General features: G+C 39.1%; 1 protein-coding gene across 1 annotated transcript in view; it reads left to right on the top strand.

The window, feature by feature from the left end:
- col5a2b (collagen, type V, alpha 2b) overlaps positions 1-19,089 on the top strand; it is a 36,232-nt gene that overhangs the window by 11,618 nt on the left and 5,525 nt on the right. The window contains exons 3-47 of the mRNA XM_066664065.1: positions 1,041-1,057; positions 1,162-1,194; positions 1,282-1,314; positions 1,499-1,552; positions 2,303-2,395; positions 2,801-2,878; positions 3,183-3,227; positions 3,317-3,370; positions 3,536-3,589; positions 3,952-4,005; positions 4,081-4,134; positions 4,400-4,453; positions 6,011-6,055; positions 6,155-6,208; positions 6,291-6,335; positions 6,445-6,498; positions 6,584-6,682; positions 6,787-6,831; positions 6,929-7,027; positions 7,147-7,200; positions 7,306-7,413; positions 7,601-7,654; positions 7,794-7,892; positions 8,402-8,455; positions 8,783-8,881; positions 9,109-9,162; positions 9,268-9,321; positions 9,402-9,455; positions 10,538-10,591; positions 10,678-10,722; positions 10,831-10,929; positions 11,623-11,730; positions 11,995-12,048; positions 12,145-12,198; positions 12,306-12,359; positions 12,794-12,847; positions 12,955-13,062; positions 15,635-15,688; positions 15,778-15,831; positions 16,015-16,176; positions 16,588-16,695; positions 18,101-18,208; positions 18,591-18,644; positions 18,769-18,876; positions 18,961-19,014. Of these exons, the coding sequence (XP_066520162.1) occupies positions 1,041-1,057; positions 1,162-1,194; positions 1,282-1,314; positions 1,499-1,552; positions 2,303-2,395; positions 2,801-2,878; positions 3,183-3,227; positions 3,317-3,370; positions 3,536-3,589; positions 3,952-4,005; positions 4,081-4,134; positions 4,400-4,453; positions 6,011-6,055; positions 6,155-6,208; positions 6,291-6,335; positions 6,445-6,498; positions 6,584-6,682; positions 6,787-6,831; positions 6,929-7,027; positions 7,147-7,200; positions 7,306-7,413; positions 7,601-7,654; positions 7,794-7,892; positions 8,402-8,455; positions 8,783-8,881; positions 9,109-9,162; positions 9,268-9,321; positions 9,402-9,455; positions 10,538-10,591; positions 10,678-10,722; positions 10,831-10,929; positions 11,623-11,730; positions 11,995-12,048; positions 12,145-12,198; positions 12,306-12,359; positions 12,794-12,847; positions 12,955-13,062; positions 15,635-15,688; positions 15,778-15,831; positions 16,015-16,176; positions 16,588-16,695; positions 18,101-18,208; positions 18,591-18,644; positions 18,769-18,876; positions 18,961-19,014 (3,026 nt within the window). The remainder of the gene's footprint in view (positions 1-1,040; positions 1,058-1,161; positions 1,195-1,281; positions 1,315-1,498; positions 1,553-2,302; positions 2,396-2,800; positions 2,879-3,182; positions 3,228-3,316; positions 3,371-3,535; positions 3,590-3,951; positions 4,006-4,080; positions 4,135-4,399; positions 4,454-6,010; positions 6,056-6,154; positions 6,209-6,290; positions 6,336-6,444; positions 6,499-6,583; positions 6,683-6,786; positions 6,832-6,928; positions 7,028-7,146; positions 7,201-7,305; positions 7,414-7,600; positions 7,655-7,793; positions 7,893-8,401; positions 8,456-8,782; positions 8,882-9,108; positions 9,163-9,267; positions 9,322-9,401; positions 9,456-10,537; positions 10,592-10,677; positions 10,723-10,830; positions 10,930-11,622; positions 11,731-11,994; positions 12,049-12,144; positions 12,199-12,305; positions 12,360-12,793; positions 12,848-12,954; positions 13,063-15,634; positions 15,689-15,777; positions 15,832-16,014; positions 16,177-16,587; positions 16,696-18,100; positions 18,209-18,590; positions 18,645-18,768; positions 18,877-18,960; positions 19,015-19,089) is intronic.

Below are 19,089 nucleotides of genomic sequence, written 5' to 3'. Positions count from 1 at the left end.
TTTCAGCAAGACAATGCCAAGCCATATTCTGCCTGTGTTACAACAGCAAGGCTTCGTAGTAAAAGAGAGTGGGTACTAGACTGGCCTGCCTGCAGTCCACACCCGTCTCCTATTGAAAATGTGAAGCATCATGAAGCGCAAAATACAACAGAGAACCTGGACTGTTGAGTAACTGAAGTTGTACATCAAACAAGAATGGGAAAGAAATCCACCTACAAAGCTACAACAATTAGTGTCCTCAGTTCCCAAACACTTATTGAGTGTTGTTAAAAGGAAAGGTGATGTAACACAGTGGTAAACATGCCCGTCACAACTTTTTTGGAATGTGTCACAGGCCTCAAATTCAAAATGTGTGAAAATTTGCAAAAAACACTAAAGTGTATCTGTTTGAACATTAAATGTCTTGTCTTTATGTATTCAATTGAATATAGATTGAAAAGGATTTGCAAATCATCGTATCTGTTTATATTTTTGTTTTACACAACGTCCCCACTTCATTGGAATTGGGGTTGTATTTGGCTAATAAACTTTGATTTAGTTAATGGCCCATAAAGTTGTGTGCAAAAAAGATTTAAATAAAAAATGGAGCCTGAAGCCATCCAATGTGTAAATCCTGCGAGCTGGTGTGTCCTACTAATAAACCAGGCTTCTTCCTAATTTCACCTTCAAGAAGCACACAGCAGAACAACCCAGATGGTCAAGAGAGTCTTCAGCATAATCTTGCAGGCTCATAATGTCAAGATGTCTTCTGACAGTACAAAGGTTGAGAGAACTTTTTAACCAAGAGTAGAACTTGATTTCCTCAGGTCTCACAAAGATGGTGGCTTGAAGAACTGTTTTTCTGATTGTGGACTACAAGATCTTGCAAACCTGTTAGGAATTGCATGTCATTTTCAAACAGAAAAACTAACAATTCATTAATAAATAATCAATGGCGGTTGAACTAAAAAAAGAAGGAATCTTGACCTCTGCACATCACTGTATGCAGTTATCGTTTATAAGCTATGTTTAAACCTGTTTTATTATGTTTTGTTTTCCAGAGATAATAGGCTTCAAGGTATGTTAATGTCTGATCTCATCATGCTGTATGTTAATATCTACACTTCATAATATTATTAAATCTTGTTAAGTAAATATTTGTTTTTGGAAATTTATTTTAAGGGGCAAAAAGGAGAACCAGGGGATATTCCATATGTGAGTATATGATAACAAATAATGTTAAATGTAGATACAAAGCCTATTTGCTGTAGTCTTACAAAATATCTTGTCAATGTTTTTCAGATTGTAGGAGTACCTGGTCGACCTGGACCAATGGTGGGAACATTTCATACTCTTTTCCCATCTTACCAATTTCATGTTGAATTTGTCTTGTTTGTTCATTTTCAGTAATTATCTGAACAGTGATGAACATTTATTTGTTTCAGTTGATTGTTGTTTGTAGCTAATATTTTGTCAGTTTTTCTGGTACAAATTTACTCATCCGTGCTTTATCAAACAGGGTCCTCCAGGGGTTGACGGACGCCCAGGGTATCAAGGAAGTAAAGGAAGAAAAGTATGTCCTGATATAATTATTTTCTCGTATATGTGGACATACAAGAGCCATCAATGTAAATGGGCTAATAGGATAAATTATGAATGCTGCAACATTTTTAAAAAACATTCTCCAGTTTTGACCCTATAAACTATCTTGTAAACTAGACATGCAAGCTGGAGCGCATCTGCCCATGCTTAAATGCTTACACTATGGCAGAGTGTGTGATTGTCACCCTCTTTAAATGGGCTTTTAAACAATTATGTTAGCAACAAAAGATGTAAAGGAACTAATGCAAACTAACAAAAATAACACCAAAGTGTAAAGCTCCAGTTCTATTTAGGGAGAAGTATATGTTTTCTATGTTATATAGATGCACTAGGTAGATGCTGGTGAAGCAGACAGCTGCTGCTTCAGTGAATAAAATTATAAATTGTCATCACCTTGTGAAAATCCTTAGATTTTTATGTTCATGCTCATGTAAATCCCATGGTGATAATAATGTTTTTGAATTACTCATAATAATAATTACTGATGATGATGGATTTGTTAACTCTTAGAGCTTCTACAAAACAAACATTTACTGTTTTTTAAATTTTCTATAAAATAAAATTGTCTTTGCCTTCAGAAAAACACCTTTCATATTAAACAATAGTACATTTACAAGATAAAGAAACATATAATTAACTGTCAATATAAATCAGTTTAATAGGAGTTTTGCTTTGGAGTATTTCTAATTGCAATGTTACACTTATCCTTCCTCCTATTAAGGGTGTGGCAGGTCCTATAGGTTTTGATGGGGAACCAGGTGTGCCAGGTTTGCCAGGTGAATCAGGTCCTCCAGGGCAGCCTTCATTACCAGGGGTAAGTGATTTACCTCTTTATGATTGGTGATTTGTTAATTATTATTATTATAATTATTATTATTATTATTGTTCATGCTCAAGGATACATCAGGCATTCATTAGACATTAAATACATTAAACAAGAGGTGATGAGTTTACATTAATTCATTCATCATCTATTCCACTTTCTGGAATTTATATATTGTATATTGAATAGTACAATGTCCTGTTCGAGATGTTTGGGATCGGCAAGAGGCATTGCTACCAGTTGTTTGGTGCTCTCTCAGTTGAAATGGAAACAATAATACATTTAGGAAGAATTTAAGTGGCATTATAAAGAGATTAAAGACATACAGGAAGGTTGTCTCTTTTTGCTATTGCATTTAAATGGTATTTGTTCAAATATTGTTTTTTTTTTTTACAGAGTCAGTTTTCCAACCAAATGGCTTCAGGATTCCATGATGGAAAGTTGGGGATGGCAGGATTAGTCTCAGGGCCACCGGTAAGGCCAGTGAGCACATTATTAATAAAGAGTGTTGTATTTATTTAAGCCAGAATGATACTATTAGTAATAGATCTTTAGTTTGTGGCATAAACAGCAAAACAAACCTAAAAACATCCTTGCTGTCCAATCAAAAACTTCTACTATATCCATTTGTGTAAACTATTAATTAATTACACCTTTTGCCGCAGATTTATTGATTTCAAGTCTATTAGATGATATTGTGGTGATTTTTTCCTAGAACTGAAAACCTCAGGAATATGATTCTTATTTATTGGTTAATTTGAAAATTATTCTTAAACAGGGTGAACCCGGACAAAGAGGTCATCCAGGACCATCCGGTCCCCCAGTAAGTCCAACATGTTCCACTGATTTATATCTCTCAAGTTATACTGCAGGTTTCCAGAGTCCCAAAATTCTTTTCTCTGTGTCCCACAGGGTCCCAATGGAGCACAAGGAGCCCCAGGAGACCCTGGTGATCCTGGACCCATGGTAAGGTGTTAAGGTAGCAGATGTTTAGCACAAATGCTATACAGTTTTAATACCATTTCAAACCTTAATTTAAATTAAATAAACAGATGTGCAAGGAAATATTTATAGGATGGTTTTGTAGATAAAAGAAAGTTAATGTAGTAAGTAACTTATTTTTCTCAACAGGGTTCCTTTGGTCCAAGGGGCCCAGACGGTCCACCAGGAAAGGCTGGTGCAGATGTGAGTACGACACACATTATTTTTTTTTCACATCAGTCCAATGGCAACAAATCTCATCTCTCACTGTGCAGAGATTTTCAGTACAGACACATTCTTCTATTTGTCCAAAAAAATTACAAATACCCAAAAGTGTTTAATGGTATGCATAGCGCAATGCCAGTCCTTAATTGTTACTACAACTGTGACTATTAGAGCTAGGCCTTCGATTGATTCCACTACCATTTCCTAAATGTAACAGAAGCATCAGAAGTAAAAAATATTTGATCTTTGGGTTCAGGTTTTTGAGAAAGTTTTGATACTTTGATAAAATATAATCTATAGCTCATAATAACACTGACATGAATGCCTGATTTTTGTGCCAGGGTGAACCTGGTGCTCCTGGAAAGATTGGAGAAATTGGATTTCCAGGCTCTGCTGTAAGTTTATCTCTTTATTCTGAGTTTGTGTGAAAGCTCAGTACTCACCCTAACAGTATGATTTTTGGTTTTAAGGGGCCCAGAGGATTTCCAGGATTGCCAGGTCAACCGGGAATTAAAGGCCAGAGGGTGAGCTGGAGGTTCTCTTAACTCTTATTAAGTCTGATTTTCTAAATGTCTGTAGTTGCATTATATCAATAAAGCAACCAGTGGAACATGGACATTTAATGCAGTTTCAATATTTCTGGAGTAAACTTTTCTCTGTTTAAAATGAGTCATTACCTTTGCAAATACAGCTTCAAAGCAAAAGCAATTGTTTCAATTCAGAACATGTTAAACAAGAGCTTTTCTGCTTTCAGAAATCGAACACTGATGAACCCGTTTATTTTTTCAGGGACACCAAGGTGCACTGGGCTCAAAAGGAGAACCAGGAGCTTCTGGGTCAAAGGTCAGATCCACTGCACATTCTTAATACTGTAGTGTTACATACAGCAGATGCTGAGGCGGACACCCTGTTTCCCAATTCACTGGCTATTTCATAGGTGAAAAGTTCAATCGTTTAACTATACTTAATATGCTAACAAGTGTTGTGTGGAGACTGACTGAGAGCTAAATCTCAGCTTCAGCCTAGAAGTTGGTAACCACAGGGAGTGGAAAACAACACAATTGTAGATAAAATGCATTGTCTGTAAACATTTCATCCTGATCAATGTTGCGGTGGGACCAGTGCCTACTTGGCATTAATAATTGAAAGGAGTTAGATCAAATATAAGTGTAACCTATACACTATTTAGCCAAGAGTATTTACTCACCCATCCAAATAACTTAATTCAAGTGTTCCCATCACTTCTATGGCCACAGGTGTATAAAACCAAGCACCTAGGTTGCAGACTACTTCTACAAACGTATGTGAAAGAATGGGATGCTCTGAGGAGCTCAGTGAATTCCAGTGTGGTACTGTAATAGGATGCCACCTGTGCAAGTCCAGTCATGAAATTTCCTCACAACTAAATATGCCACATTCAACTGTCAGTGGTGTTATAATAAAGTGGAAGCCACTTGGGACAACAGCCACTCAGTGATGCTTCTCTGTCTGGTGATCCAATGGAAAAGTCTGGGTTTGCCGGTTGCCAGGAGAACCATACTTATCTGACTGCATGGCTAAGTATAAAGTTTGGTGGATGGCGTTGTTTTTCAGGAGTCTGCCCCTTAGTTCCAGTGAAAGGAACTTTTAATGCTTCAGCATACTAAGAGATTTAGGACAATTTTATGCTCCCAACTTGGTGGGAACAGTTTGGGGATGGCCCCTTCCTGTTCCAGCATGACTGTGCACCAGTGCACAAAGCAAGGTTCGTAAAGACATGGATGAGAACTTAAAGAAATTGACAGAGTCCTGACTTCAACCCAACAGAACACCTTTGGGATGAATTAGAGCAGAGACTGCGAGTCGGGCCTTATCTCGTCCAACATCAGTGTCTGATTCACAAACGTGCTTCTGGAAGAAAGGTCAAACATTCTCATAAACACACTCCTAAACTTTGTGGAAGGCTCTCCCAGAAGAGTTTAAGCTGTTATAGCTGACATATTAAACCCTATGGATTAAGAATGCAGTGTCACTCAATTTCATATGCCTGCGAATTTCAAGGCAGACGAGCGAATACTTTCGGCAATATATTGTAGAACACAATGCTCTCAAACTAACACAAATGACAACTAAAACCTACTGGGTCCACTTAAAAACAGAGAGAAAGAGTTAGAGAGAGACAACAGATGCGTCCTAGGAAGGCTAATGACAACTGCTGTTCTCCCCTTCTTCATTTGCCTTTACACACAAACACACACACACACACACAGCTCTGCACAAGCCACTTTGGCAAGGGACACCACTATACTTGTTTTAATGCACAGGATGCTGTATCATTATATACTCTTATTGTTGTAAGCCGTTGATGTTTTATTAAAGAATCTGTGAACTGCGTGTTGAAGTGTGCCTGTTTAATTTCAGGGGAGATCAGGTGTCCCAGGTACAATGGGGCCTGTTGGTGAACGGGTACGTAAAATAATATGATTTTGAATATTACAAATAATCCTAAATATAGAAATTGACATAAAAGGCTGTAATAATTGTAATACTGTTTTACTTTTACAGGGTCCAATTGGAATGCCTGGAGAGAGGGGACGCATTGGCCCCACAGGACATGTGGTAAGATAACATAGACTTTTATGTGTAGTATATTGCACTGTTAAATTGTTCATACATTCAAGATTTAATGTGTTCCCTGTAGGGAAAACGTGGTATTTCTGGAAATGTTGGAAAGCCAGGTCCATTGGTATGTAAACTGATTCCTTTGTTCTACCTCTTACATCGAATAGAAACACTTCTAAAAGACATACAACAGCGATCTGTCATACTCATTGGTTATTTTGTGTTTCTCAAAGGGCCCTATAGGAATCCCTGGAGCTTCAGGTTTTCCAGGTGGCCCAGGAGCAAAGGTAAGCATGATCAAAAAAGCAACAACCTTTGTACGGTAATGTGTATGTTTGTTTAAATGTGGCATTGTTTGCTGTTTTTATACAGGGTGAAGCAGGACCCACAGGCCCTCGAGGCACAGGTGGGCAGCAGGGTCCCAGAGGGGAAGCAGGGCGTCCAGGCTTACCTGGAGCTCAAGGAAACCAGGTCTTTATTGATTATACCATAGTGCAATTATATAACATTTATAAGGGTATTGTAACATATTCATGAATGTAATATATATATATATATATATATTTCATTTCCAGGGACCAGCAGGTACAGATGGTACTCCTGGATCCAAAGGCCCAGCAGTACGTCCTGACGTCTCAAGTCCAAATGTGATCTAGTTATGTTCTGCTTATTGCCCCTGTCAATACTACATATATGATGTCTGATGTCTTGTTGTAGGGGGTGCCTGGTGTGCAAGGTGCTGTCGGACTGATCGGTCAGCCTGGCCCACCTGGACCACAGGGAACTACTGGACCTGTTGGGATTAAAGGCCAATTGGTAAGGACACACGCTTTAAGGATAAGCAGAGTTAAGGCCCTTGTAGTTTTATTTATTTATTTATTTATTTATTTATTTATTTATCCATCCATCCATCTATCCATCCATCCTGCTCATAGGGTGACCTGGGATCTCCTGGTTTCAAAGGAGAGGCTGGACTTAAAGGAGAAGCTGTGAGTTGGAAACACGTTTCATTTTAAGCTTTTCTTAAAGGAAATTTCACAAAGCCATGAAAACCCATGATAGTTGCTGTTTTATAAAGCTTCACTCTGTCACAGGGACTACATGGGGCTCAAGGAGAGATGGGTCCAATGGGAGAGGAAGGGAAACGGGGCCCAAGAGGAGATCCAGGAGCTTTAGGACCACCTGGACCTGCTGGAGAGAGAGTAAGAACAAGAATTTACTAATAATTTCCATTAAGAACGTTAATAGTTAACAGCACTGTATATCATTGCCAAATATAGTTAGTTGCTGTCTGCAGTATGTTGTATATATTAAATCTGTTATATGGAATATATCTCAGTGTTAACAGGTGTCTGTTTTAAATGTGCATTTATTATTTCATGTTCTCAGGGTGCTCCTGGTAATCGGGGCTTCCCAGGTGCTGATGGGTTACCTGGACCTAAGGTAGGCAAACTTCTGGTTATTTGTAATACATTGACTTTCACTACACTGTAGTTCATGTAGTGTAATCACATAACTTAATGTAACCACATCATGGTGTCCTCTGTTGCATCTCACTGGCCTTCTACTGTAATATTACCAGGGCGCTCAAGGTGAACGAGGCTTTCCAGGCTCTTCAGGGATTAAAGGTGCTGCTGGAGATCCAGGTCGTCCCGGAGAAGCAGGCATTCCAGGCGCAAGGGTAATGTTTAATTTGGAGAGAAAAAAAAATCATAAATTGTTGGCTGTAGCTTTCTAGCCTTCAAACCACAGCACTGATTGGCCAAATTCCTACTTGAGCTATTTGGCATTGTGATTAATGTAGTATTATACCATGCTATATGTAATTAGATCTAATAAAGTTCAAGACAGACTTATGCCAAAAAGCTAAACATAACTCTATATCACAGTTCATGTGGCTCTATTATACAAATAATTCCTACCTCTACCTCCACTTACCCCTCCAATGCTGATTGGATTGGTTCTTCAGGTTTGCAATGTTATGAGAACTGTGTTTGATTTTACCTGTTTGAAACTGTGCAGGTACAAATGGAAATGCTCAGCCATGAGTTTGACTTATTTTGTGCATGATACATCTTCCAGCATAAAAAAAAAACATGCTAACAAGAACATGCTAACAAGGAAAAAAAAATTACGCTCACATGAGGAGGGCTTTAAAGGACTCGTTTCTCTTTCTTGCTGCTTCTTAAGGGTCTGACTGGTGTTCTTGGACTCCAAGGACCAGAAGGGAAAATTGGACCTCAGGTAAGTCATTACATCAAGATGAATAAACTCATAAATTAATTGGTAATTATCTGGTCCAAAGACTCAATTATAAATGTGGTAATTTAAAAAAGAAATCACTTTTAACGACAGAATGGAAGGTATGACGTGCATAGATAATGGCTAGGACTGAGTGATGATAAGATGTGAATGTATTATAATACAATTCTCTATTCAGTCACATTTACAAGCATATGCCGTCAGCATTAGAGAGTTCCAGCATGATTCTAATAGACATTGCTTTGATAAGATATGGCTATAATGACTCTTTCTAATTGCACTCTGTTTGTAATGAACTGTTCTGTGCAGGGAGCCCCAGGAGATGATGGCCTTCCTGGTCCTGCTGGGTCCACTGGAATTAGAGGCCTAGTGGGATCTATGGGTCTGCCTGGTCCAAAAGGCTTCAGTGTAATCCGCCTTTACAAACTTGTTTGATGTTGGAGATGGGTTGATTAATTATTTTCAGTACACAGCACTTTATAGTTTTTTTATTGTGATATATACTTCATATACTACTTTGGCTTGAAAATGCAAGATTTTAGTAATGATAAAATCTTATGATTTAGTAAATCTTAAGTAGCTCTCCCATGTATCCATCTATTAATTGACATGTACGGTTTAATATTGACATTTAGGGTGATCCAGGAAAACCTGGGGAGGTTGGATCCTCAGGAGTTCCAGGACAGAGAGTGAGTATTGTGTATTATCGTTAATCGATGCGTTAGTGTATTTATCTTCAGGAGAGGAATAGAAAAGAGTGGAAATTAAGTTGATGCAAACTCTAACTTTCCCAGGGAGCCAATGGGAAAGATGGAGAGGAGGGGCCTGCAGGAGCTGCTGGACCACCGGTGAGTGTGTTATGAAGATTCATAAAAGGTTTTTCCAATGGATCTTTATATATTACCTGTTATGTTCATTTTATTTCCAGGGTGTAGCAGGGAAGAGAGGAGAGCAGGGTCCTCCTGGTCTGACAGGATTTCAGGTGTGTAAAATATATGAAGGACTTTGAATCACATTATGCTTGAAAATAAAGTTTATGTGATAAACATGGGCCTAAAAATATGTTTCCAGCATTTAAACACTATCATGATACTCAAAGCTAAACTGCCTTGTGAGTGCATCCTTACATGCTGTAAATTGCAAACACATACAGATTTGAATTATGTGGGGCGGCACGGTGGCACAACAGGTAGTGTTGCAGTCACACAGCTCCAGGATCCTGGGGTTGTGGGTTCAAGTCCCACTCTGGGTGACTGTCTGTAAGGAGTTTGGTGTGTTCTTCCCGTGTGTTTCCTCCGGGTGCTCCAGTTTCCTCCCACAGTCCAAAAACACACATTGGTAGGTGGATTGGATACTGTAAAGTGTCAGTAGATGTCAGTGTGTGTCGCCCTGTGAAGGACTGGCACCCCCTCCAGGGTGTGTTCCTCCCTTGCGCCCATTGACTCCAGGTAGGCTCCGGACCCACCGCGACCCTGAACTGGATAAGGGTTACAGACAATGAATGAATGCTATTATGTAAAATTGCTTTAAAAACAACTACAAATTTGGACACTGGTATCTTGACAGAATTGGCAGATAAAAATAATATACCATATGCATAAGAGTAATTCTACTGTATTTGTAGTTATAATATAATGTCTTCTCAACTATGAATTATATGAAGGTAGATCTGTTTCAGTAATTGTAATCATACACAGGATAAGACGTAAAATATTGTATGCCAATTCATTACAGCTTCACATAGGGCCCACCCTACTCTCTTCCTACCTGCCACCACAAAATTCCTGTAGGATTTAAATCCTACAGCTACCCACTAAGGTTGCTGTGGCCATTTTTGATCCAATCAGCGACCAGCTACATCTAGCAACATTCAATGAAATAGTATCCTGCTCCAAACTACTAGGGTTGTAGGTCACGATCTAATCACTTAACACATGGACAGAATTTCATATGCTATAAATATATATTTTTTAATTATTCCATGCTTTTACATCGATAGCTGTCATACTTTGAAGTAGTTATTACAGTTCAGACTAATTAAAATTAATCTGGGCTGTATTTCAGGGATTGCCAGGACCTGCAGGCCCACCTGGAGAGTCAGGAAAGCCAGGTGATGAGGTGAGTGTGTGTTTTCTTGTATGTTTTTTGTTTGTGCTAGGGATGGTAAATGTAAAAGGTAATTTTTTTTGTTTTGTACGTTTCAGGGAGTCCATGGTGAAGCAGGTCCTGCTGGTCAGCTTGGGCCAAGAGTAAGTTTACAGCAAACTAGACTGATCAGATTATTATTGTGTATTATACAAATTATTCATTATATATAGTAATATATGAATAATTCTAACTCACTCTTGTCCACATAGGGTGAGCGTGGTACCCCAGGAGAAAGAGGAGAGCCAGGGCCTAATGGTTTAACTGGACCAAAGGGAAGTCAGGGAACACCTGGCACTGATGGACCTAAGGTCAGTTGTGTAGTTACAAAGTTACTGTAATCAAAAAAAAAAGTACATTGTATTTTATGGTACAACAAACTCTTGTGCAATTGCACTGTTTGTGCAGTTCATTGGAGTTAGTTTGAACACTACATTTGGAACGCTGGTGTGCACAAAACAAGCAGACCTTGGTCTTGGCCTATTTTTAAACCGGTTCATCTGTGGTTTGGTTCAAGTATGAGCACAATTCAATGCTAAGCTATCTAAACAAGCCAAACTCTATACAAGATGCAACACTAAATGTGCCTTGAGTGAACAGAGTACTATATAAACAGCAATGTACCTACTTTCTGGTGCTGTTTCTCCTTAATCCATTTTACCAACTCTTGCAGTGTTTCCAACTGGTAACACATAGCGATAGTTATGCACAACCCTGATCAGTGCATTTAGCCCAGCGTGGTTCATTGTTCTGATGACTGGCTCACAAAATATACATCATAAGCCACTTTTAATTTTCTTGTTTGGGCTGAACAAAGGAATTCCGTCCACGTTAGTGTCTTTGTTCATAAACTATTGTGTGTGCTTTATTTCTACTTTGACATTTTTATTCATTATTTTGTCCTTTGTAGCAGAATCCTTAAACATATTATCATTAAACAGTAATAACATCAAAGGACTGTGTGTGGTCTGTCCTCTAACTGTGTGGTCGTCTATGTCCTTTAGGGAAGTCCAGGACCATCAGGGGCTTTGGGAGAGCCAGGTCCTCCTGGCCTCCAAGGAATGCCAGGAGAACGAGGGATCCCAGGACCTGCAGGACCTAAAGGAGAACGGGTATTTGTGCCAAGATAGTTTGATGATGGCGTGTACAAATTTTGAGGCTAGAAGCAAATACGTAGTGGAAAGACATTTTTATAAAAATATAAAGCATATATTTATAAAAATTGAAGTTCATAAAATAAGAGATTAGTAGATTTTACGAATATCAATGTTCTCAGTTTAAATGTTTATTTAGTGCTACATTTTAATTATTTAGAATATTTATTTATTTTTAACTTGTCACTCTTGTATTTAAGCATAACGTCTTCTTTCTTTAAGGGTTCAACTGGTGAAAAAGGAGCAGAGGGAACCGCTGGCAATGATGGGGCTCGTGTGAGTAATATGAATACATCGTTCTAATGCAATACAGGGTATAGAACAATATTACAAAGACAATACAAATCTGAAACAACTCTGTTTATGCTGTAGGGTCTTCCTGGACCTATTGGACCCACTGGCCCAGCTGGACCAGCTGGAGAAAAGGCAACAACACTTTTTTAACTCATTTTGTCTTGCATCATTAGAGTACTATATGTTAATATCCATTTCGTTTTGTTTATTGTTTTGATCTGACTTGTTTTTTATTTCAGGGAGAAGCAGGTCCTCGAGGTCCTTCTGGACCACGGGGAGCCAGAGCAACTGCTGTAAGTGTGCTTTTTATACAGACAGCATGAACCTTAATTTATAGGACAATATAAGCTCACACAGCAAAATAATAATAAAAAAATGCTGCACACATAAGTATCTAATATTTGTTTATTCATCCTTTAGTGAAGATATATCTGTTCGTTCTCTGTTCCAGTCCTGTGTATATAATTTGTCCATAAATTAGGTGTATATTTGTCAGAATTTCACCTTTTATTTCAAATATATTCATTATAATTATATTCATACACCCTGCAGCCATATTAGAATATGTCTGTGTGTCAGTGCTTTCCTACTCAGACAAGAAGCTCAGAAGAATAGTCAGTAAAGCAATACTAGATAAGCAAAATGCATGTGATTGATTTTTCCCCCACAAAGCTCATGCTGATATCGCTATGTTATTTTAAGTTTGTATTGTCCCTGTGTATTTTAGGGTTCTCCTGGTGAGCCTGGTCCTACTGGTGCTGTTGGTTTTGCTGGGCCTCCTGTGAGTATGTTCATTCATGTTAAACATGAACATGAAAAGGTTGTATGCCATGTTTAGTGACAAAAACTCATCAAAATACTCATTGTATTTGTTGTTTCTTTTGTCAGGGTCCTGATGGTCAGCCAGGTGTGAAAGGTGAGACTGGGGAGCCAGGTGCAAAGGGTGAAGCAGGGTCTCCAGGCCCTCGGGGAATGTCTGGAAAACCTGGACCTCAGGTCAGTCAAGAAATCTGAAAGATACATATAAAATTTCAATTACAATTTACCTGGTGAATTTAGCACATTACGAAAAATGCAAAAAAAAATGTAGCAAGAACAAAATAGAATCAAGAACAAAGTTTTTTTCTGGATTGCTTAGTGGGCCAGCTACGAGAGACATTTGCCATTTGAGCCTGGCAAAATTAAGTTGTTAAACTGTGTACATGTGAAGAGGGAATCTGATCAGTGTATGGGGCCATGTACAGGGGTTGGACAATGAAACTGACCCTAACACCTGTCATTTTAGTGTGGGAGGTTTCTTGGCTAAATTGGACCAGCCTGGTGGCCAATCTTCATTAATTGCACATTGCTCCAGTAAGAGCAGAGTGTGAAGGTTCAATTAGCAGGGTAAAATATTGCAATGCACACAACGTGTGACATACCAGAGTCCAAAAGAGGACAAATTGTTGGTGCACGTCTTGCTGGCACATCTGTGACCGAGACAGCAAGTCTTTGTGATGTATCAAGAGCCACGGTATCCAGGGTAATGTCAGCATACCACCAAGAAGGACGAAACACATCCAACAGGATTAACTGTGGACGCAAGAGGAAGCTGTCTGAAAGGGATGTTCGGGTGCTGACCCGGATTGTATCCAAACAACATAAAACCACGGCTGCCCAAATCACCGCAGAATTAAATGTGCATCTCAACTCTCCTGTTTCCACCAGAACTGTCCGTCGGGAGCTCCACAGGATCAATACACACGGCCGGGCTGCTGTAGACAAACCTTTGGTCACTCATGCCAATGCCAAACGTTGGTTTCAATGGTGCAAGGGGCGCAAATCTTGGGCTGTGGACAATGTGAAACATGTATTGTTCTCTGATGAGTCCACCTTTACTGTTTTCCCCACATCTGGGAGAGTTACGGTGTGGAGAAGCCCCAAAGAAGCGTACCACCCAGACTGTTGCATGCCCAGAGTGAAGCATGGGGGTGGATCAGTGATGGTTTGGGCTGCCATATCATGGCATTCCCTTGGCCCAATACTTGTGCTAGATGGGTGCATCACTGCCAAGGACTACCGAACCATTCTGGAGGACCATGTGCATCCAATGGTTCAAACATTGTGTCCTGAAGGCGGTGCCGTGTGTCAGAATGACAATGCACCAATACACACAGCAAGACTGGTGAAAGACTGGTTTGATGAACTTGAAAGTGAAGTTGAACATCTCCCATGGCCTGCACAGTCACCAGATCTAAATATTATTGAGACACTTTGGGGTGTTTTGGAGGAGCGAATCAGGAAACGCTTTCCTCCACCAGCATCACGTAGAGACCTGGCCACTATCCTGCAAGAAGAATGGCTTAAAATCCCTCTGACCACTGTGCAGGACTTGTGTATGTCATTCCCAAGACGAATTGACGCTGTATTGGACGCAAAAGGAGGCCCTACACCATACTAATAAATTATTGTGATCTAAAACCAGGTGTTTCAATTTCATTGTCCAACCCCTGTACTTTGATGCTCTAGTGCAGAGATTTTCTAATCATGGAGCAAGCAGAGTGTCCCACCGGCATAGCTCACTGAATGGACATAACTAATTTTAATCACGCCAGAGTATTACACAGGCTACTTATACTGTGTGTGGACATCACATTTATAAAAGTTGTGACAATCAGTTCAGCTCCACATTACTCCCACATTTTGTTTTGTTTTTTTCAGTGCTATATTCACTGTGGTTATTGTGTTAATTCATAATTTAAGAGTATGATCTGTTTTAAAGATGATGGTATGTTTTAAATAATTCATTGTAATGATATTTAGAAATAAAGTAATTGGTGATTATATGTAGAATTTCAGTGACAAGAAAGAGCTGTACTCACACTGATACATTTTTGGAAACATGTCTACCGAATATTGACCCTAATGTTTGAGTCATGAAGGAGTTGTCTGTTTGACCTCATTCTTTTCATTGATTGCTCTAATTGAGTTTAAAAAACAGTCGAATGGAACTTTCCTGTGGCATTTTTGCAGCGTTTATGTCCATTCTGTGTTGAAAAAAAAATATACTGAATGAATCTGAATGACAGTGTTTCACAGCAGAAAACTTAGAGCACAATACATTGTGGTTTACCCTTAAATTATTATATATTTGTGTCCATTTTTTGTCACATGGAATGTTCCATAAAACAAAATAGATGGCACATTTGATGCAATGTATCAAATAAAAGAGCAGTTATCCTTCGGTCTAAATTACTCTCAAGGACGTCCGATAAAAAGGATGTATATTTTGTGATATATCAAAAATTTTAGACCCACAGAAATACCAGAGATGCATGTTTTAAGCTCAGCTAATAAAAATAAAATGACAAAACATGGGTTATTAATATGGGTGCAGATACTCTTATGACACACATAATGAGAAGATCAAATCTTTGGTGGACCACCAAGAATGATGACATAGGACTAATATTCTGGTTTAGAAGTTTTTCTATTTGAATTACACCGTATTTAAATAGTACAGATATACAATTTTAGATAAAACTTAAATTAAAACATTTATGTTGCTGTTGTTGTTGTTTTCCTGTAGGGTGCAGTTGGTGTAGCTGGACTGAAAGGAGGCAGAGGAACTCAGGGGGCTGCTGTAAGTCTCACCACGATCCTTCCTGAGGATAAACTAAGAAATGATATTCCCTCAGTCTCAGTCTGTGCTGTTTCTCCTTGTGTCATCAGGGCTCCAGTGGTTTCCCAGGATCTCCAGGAGGAGTGGGCCCACCAGGCCCTGCTGTGAGTACTCTCCCAAAAGAGCTTTCTCCTACAGCCTATAATCTATCTCAAAAATAACTGAAATGGAGAGCTGGAAGGGTTTTGACTAAATATTTTCAAATTTCTTTGTTCTTTAAATAAACTTTTTAAAAGAAAGAATCGGATGGTATTTAGGCTACAATTAATACTTTATGTTTTCGACAGGGTCCTGTTGGAGAGCCTGGCCCCCAAGGTACCCCAGGAACAGAGGGCCCACCTGGCCTGAGAGGAGATATAGGTGGACCTGGACGTCAAGGTGAGCGTGGAAACCCTGGACCTGCTGGAAACCCTGGAGATAAAGGAGATTCTGGAGAAGATGGACCATCGGTAAATTTAAATGAACAGTGTTAATTCCCAAGAGATTTTACTGTAAGAAAAAAACAGAAGACAACAATTATATATTGCATTCTCATACCAAGCTGTTAAGGACTGTGGTTTGGAACATGAAATGACTTACATAGCCTTTACTGCTGCTGAAGATGCTGAAAGTAGCGATAAATATAACAGAGCTTCAGAGACTGAGGGGTTGTTTCATGATGTGGGTATTTGTCCAAAATTTGTCCAAAATTTGAGACAAAAAAGACCTTAGAAATTCATTTCTAAACTATTCTTCCTGCACCAAAAGTAACATGGTAAAAGTGTTAATTTTTACTACTGTTAACAAGTACATTTGTTTAATTTTTAGTGGGCTTTCTTAACAGTAATTACTTTGGTTTATTTCCCTGTTAATTTTCTCAGGGTCCTGATGGTCCTCCAGGACCTGCAGGAACATCAGGGCAGAGAGGGCTGGTTGGTTTACCTGGATTGAGAGGAGAGCGTGGAATGGTGGGCCTCCCCGGACCTGCTGTAAGTATGAACAATAAGAATTAAAATTCATTTAGTGCATCACTTGACGGATAATTAATATTAGGTATTCTGAGTCTGTGCTTGACTCGCCTGAAGTCAGAGTACATCCTTCCCTCTTGAACTGCCACATATAGTGATTAGCTTGATGATTATGCAGATGATTATAAGCATTTGAAGCTCATTAGTGGAGTTTCAAGACATGCATGCAAGGCACAGACCTTAAAGCCCCTGTTTAGTCATGGTAATACTTTTTGCCCGACCATGATCCCTGTTGTTTTTTTTCTTCTGTTGGATCATAGCTGGGTGTGTGGGTGTGTGTGTGTGTGTGTGTGTGTGTGTGTGTGGTGGGGGGACTACATTTGGCGTAGGTGAAGTCTGCCACAGAACTAGTCAGTGTTAGCTATATGTTTACATCTCTGATCTTGATAAGGCTCTATGGGGACTGGATGAGTTGATCAGGGGACAGTGGTAATGAAACATTTTACACATCTCCTCAGTGATAGAACTCATGCAGTCAGACTGAATTAAAATGACTACAGGAAGTTTCCTTCAATTCACTGCAAATATCTTTACAATTAACAAACATGTTTTATTCTTACAAAGTAGTGGACAATAGCTTTAAAACTGAAAGCATGTCCAGAATGAGGTTTGTTGTTCATTTTCACTGAAATCAAATTAAAAACATGAACTCGTCTGATTACAGCAGACATTTCTACTGTCTTTTGGACCATTTGAGTTGAGCTTGGGCCTGGTAATTTTTGCATTGAATTGATATGAAGCTGTCTCTTTGTAAAAAAGTTTTCAGGTTACATTTTTTGATACAGAAGCGGACAGTGTTAAGCGACACTTTTCTGAACTACTCCAAAGCCTTTGTGTCTATATTTATCACAGTGGCCTGACATTTCATGCGCTGCTATCTGAAGGTTTGAAGGTCACGCATTCAACAATGCTTCCTTGCTTTGCCTTACACACACACTGAGAATTTTCCAGATAACATACATGCTTTCAAAAACATTATGTATTTTTGTGGCCCTAAATTCAGATTATTTACTGCTGGTAGTAGATAATCCAGTAGATATTTTTTTTGATCTCGAGCTGTGTATGGGATTGTATGTAAATCAACTTTGGGTATTAGATGACAGTGTATATATATATATTATGTCTTTTATTATTTACCTGCTTACAGAGGAATGGTTTATAATGGTGTAAGTAATTTGTATATTCTGTAATTACTTCCCTATAATTTTGCCCCTGTCCTCACTTTATGGAGTGTGTTGTAGGCTATACATTCTATATTTTTTATGTTTAAGTCATCGAATCAGGCAGGTCAGTGGAAACATTGGGAATTTTGTCTTATTTTTATCATTTCTTAAATCAGTTTTATCAATTATGATTTATCATGCAGGGTGCCCCTGGAAAGCCAGGAACTACAGGTTTGCAGGGAGCTAAGGGCGCTACAGGCCCTGTTGGCCTGCCAGGATCAACCGGACCTAGAGGAGACCCTGGCCCAGAGGTATGATATATTCTGCTGTAGTGGTGTCCTCCTCATGCTGCTCTGTGAATCACTGGTTGCCGTAGGACAAATTATTCACACTGGCTTCATATATCAGTCTTCATATGTTAAGGTTCTCTCTTCAGTCTCTTCATTGCCACTGTTTTTGTCGTGCTATTTTTGAATGCTGTTTTGTTCCTCTGTCTGTGCTGCACGAGTTTGGAGCTTAGTGTTCTATTTTTGTTTCTGCTTCATTTCCGTGTCGCTTGTTTTTCACAGTCCTGCTTTGGTTATACTTATTCTTAAGGACTTCAATAAAAGAAACCACTTCATGCTTGTATCCTGCCTCCTTGCATGACTCATGTGACATGTGTTGAGTTTGTGTTTGTCCTTGTTTTGAAAGGGTCTTGCAGGACCAGATGGAATTTCTGGTGCTGATGGTATCATTGGAGAAAGAGTAAGTAAAAAATAAAATGTACATCTTAATGAAATGCAACTTTAACTTTCTGTGTGGTACATTCTATGTGTGAAAAGTCAGACAAGGATAAAGGTGATTTGCTGAGATTTTTTATTTTTGTCAGGGGGACAGGGGAAATGCAGGTCCTGAGGGTGTGGCAGGACAACAAGGTTCTCCTGGATCACCAGGACCAGTAGGAACACCAGGAGGACCAGGACTAAGAGGGGAACAGGTATATTACATGATTTGTACACCATTTGTAATTTTCCTTATCCATTCTTATGGATTTATGTCCTAATGATTTTTGCCATTACAGGGAGCAAGGGGTCCACCTGGACCAGCTGGACAGCCAGGAACCAGAGGCAAAAAGGTGCTACAAAATAAATCGTAATAATCACTTGACTTTTGATGTTTTGCATGTTCTTGGTTTAAAACATCGTCTGAT

This window comes from Hoplias malabaricus, chromosome 3 (assembly GCF_029633855.1).
Source record: "Hoplias malabaricus isolate fHopMal1 chromosome 3, fHopMal1.hap1, whole genome shotgun sequence".
Lineage (NCBI taxonomy): Eukaryota > Metazoa > Chordata > Actinopteri > Characiformes > Erythrinidae > Hoplias > Hoplias malabaricus.
Note: the sequence above shows the minus strand (reverse complement) of the source record. Positions and strands in the feature narration are given on the sequence as shown.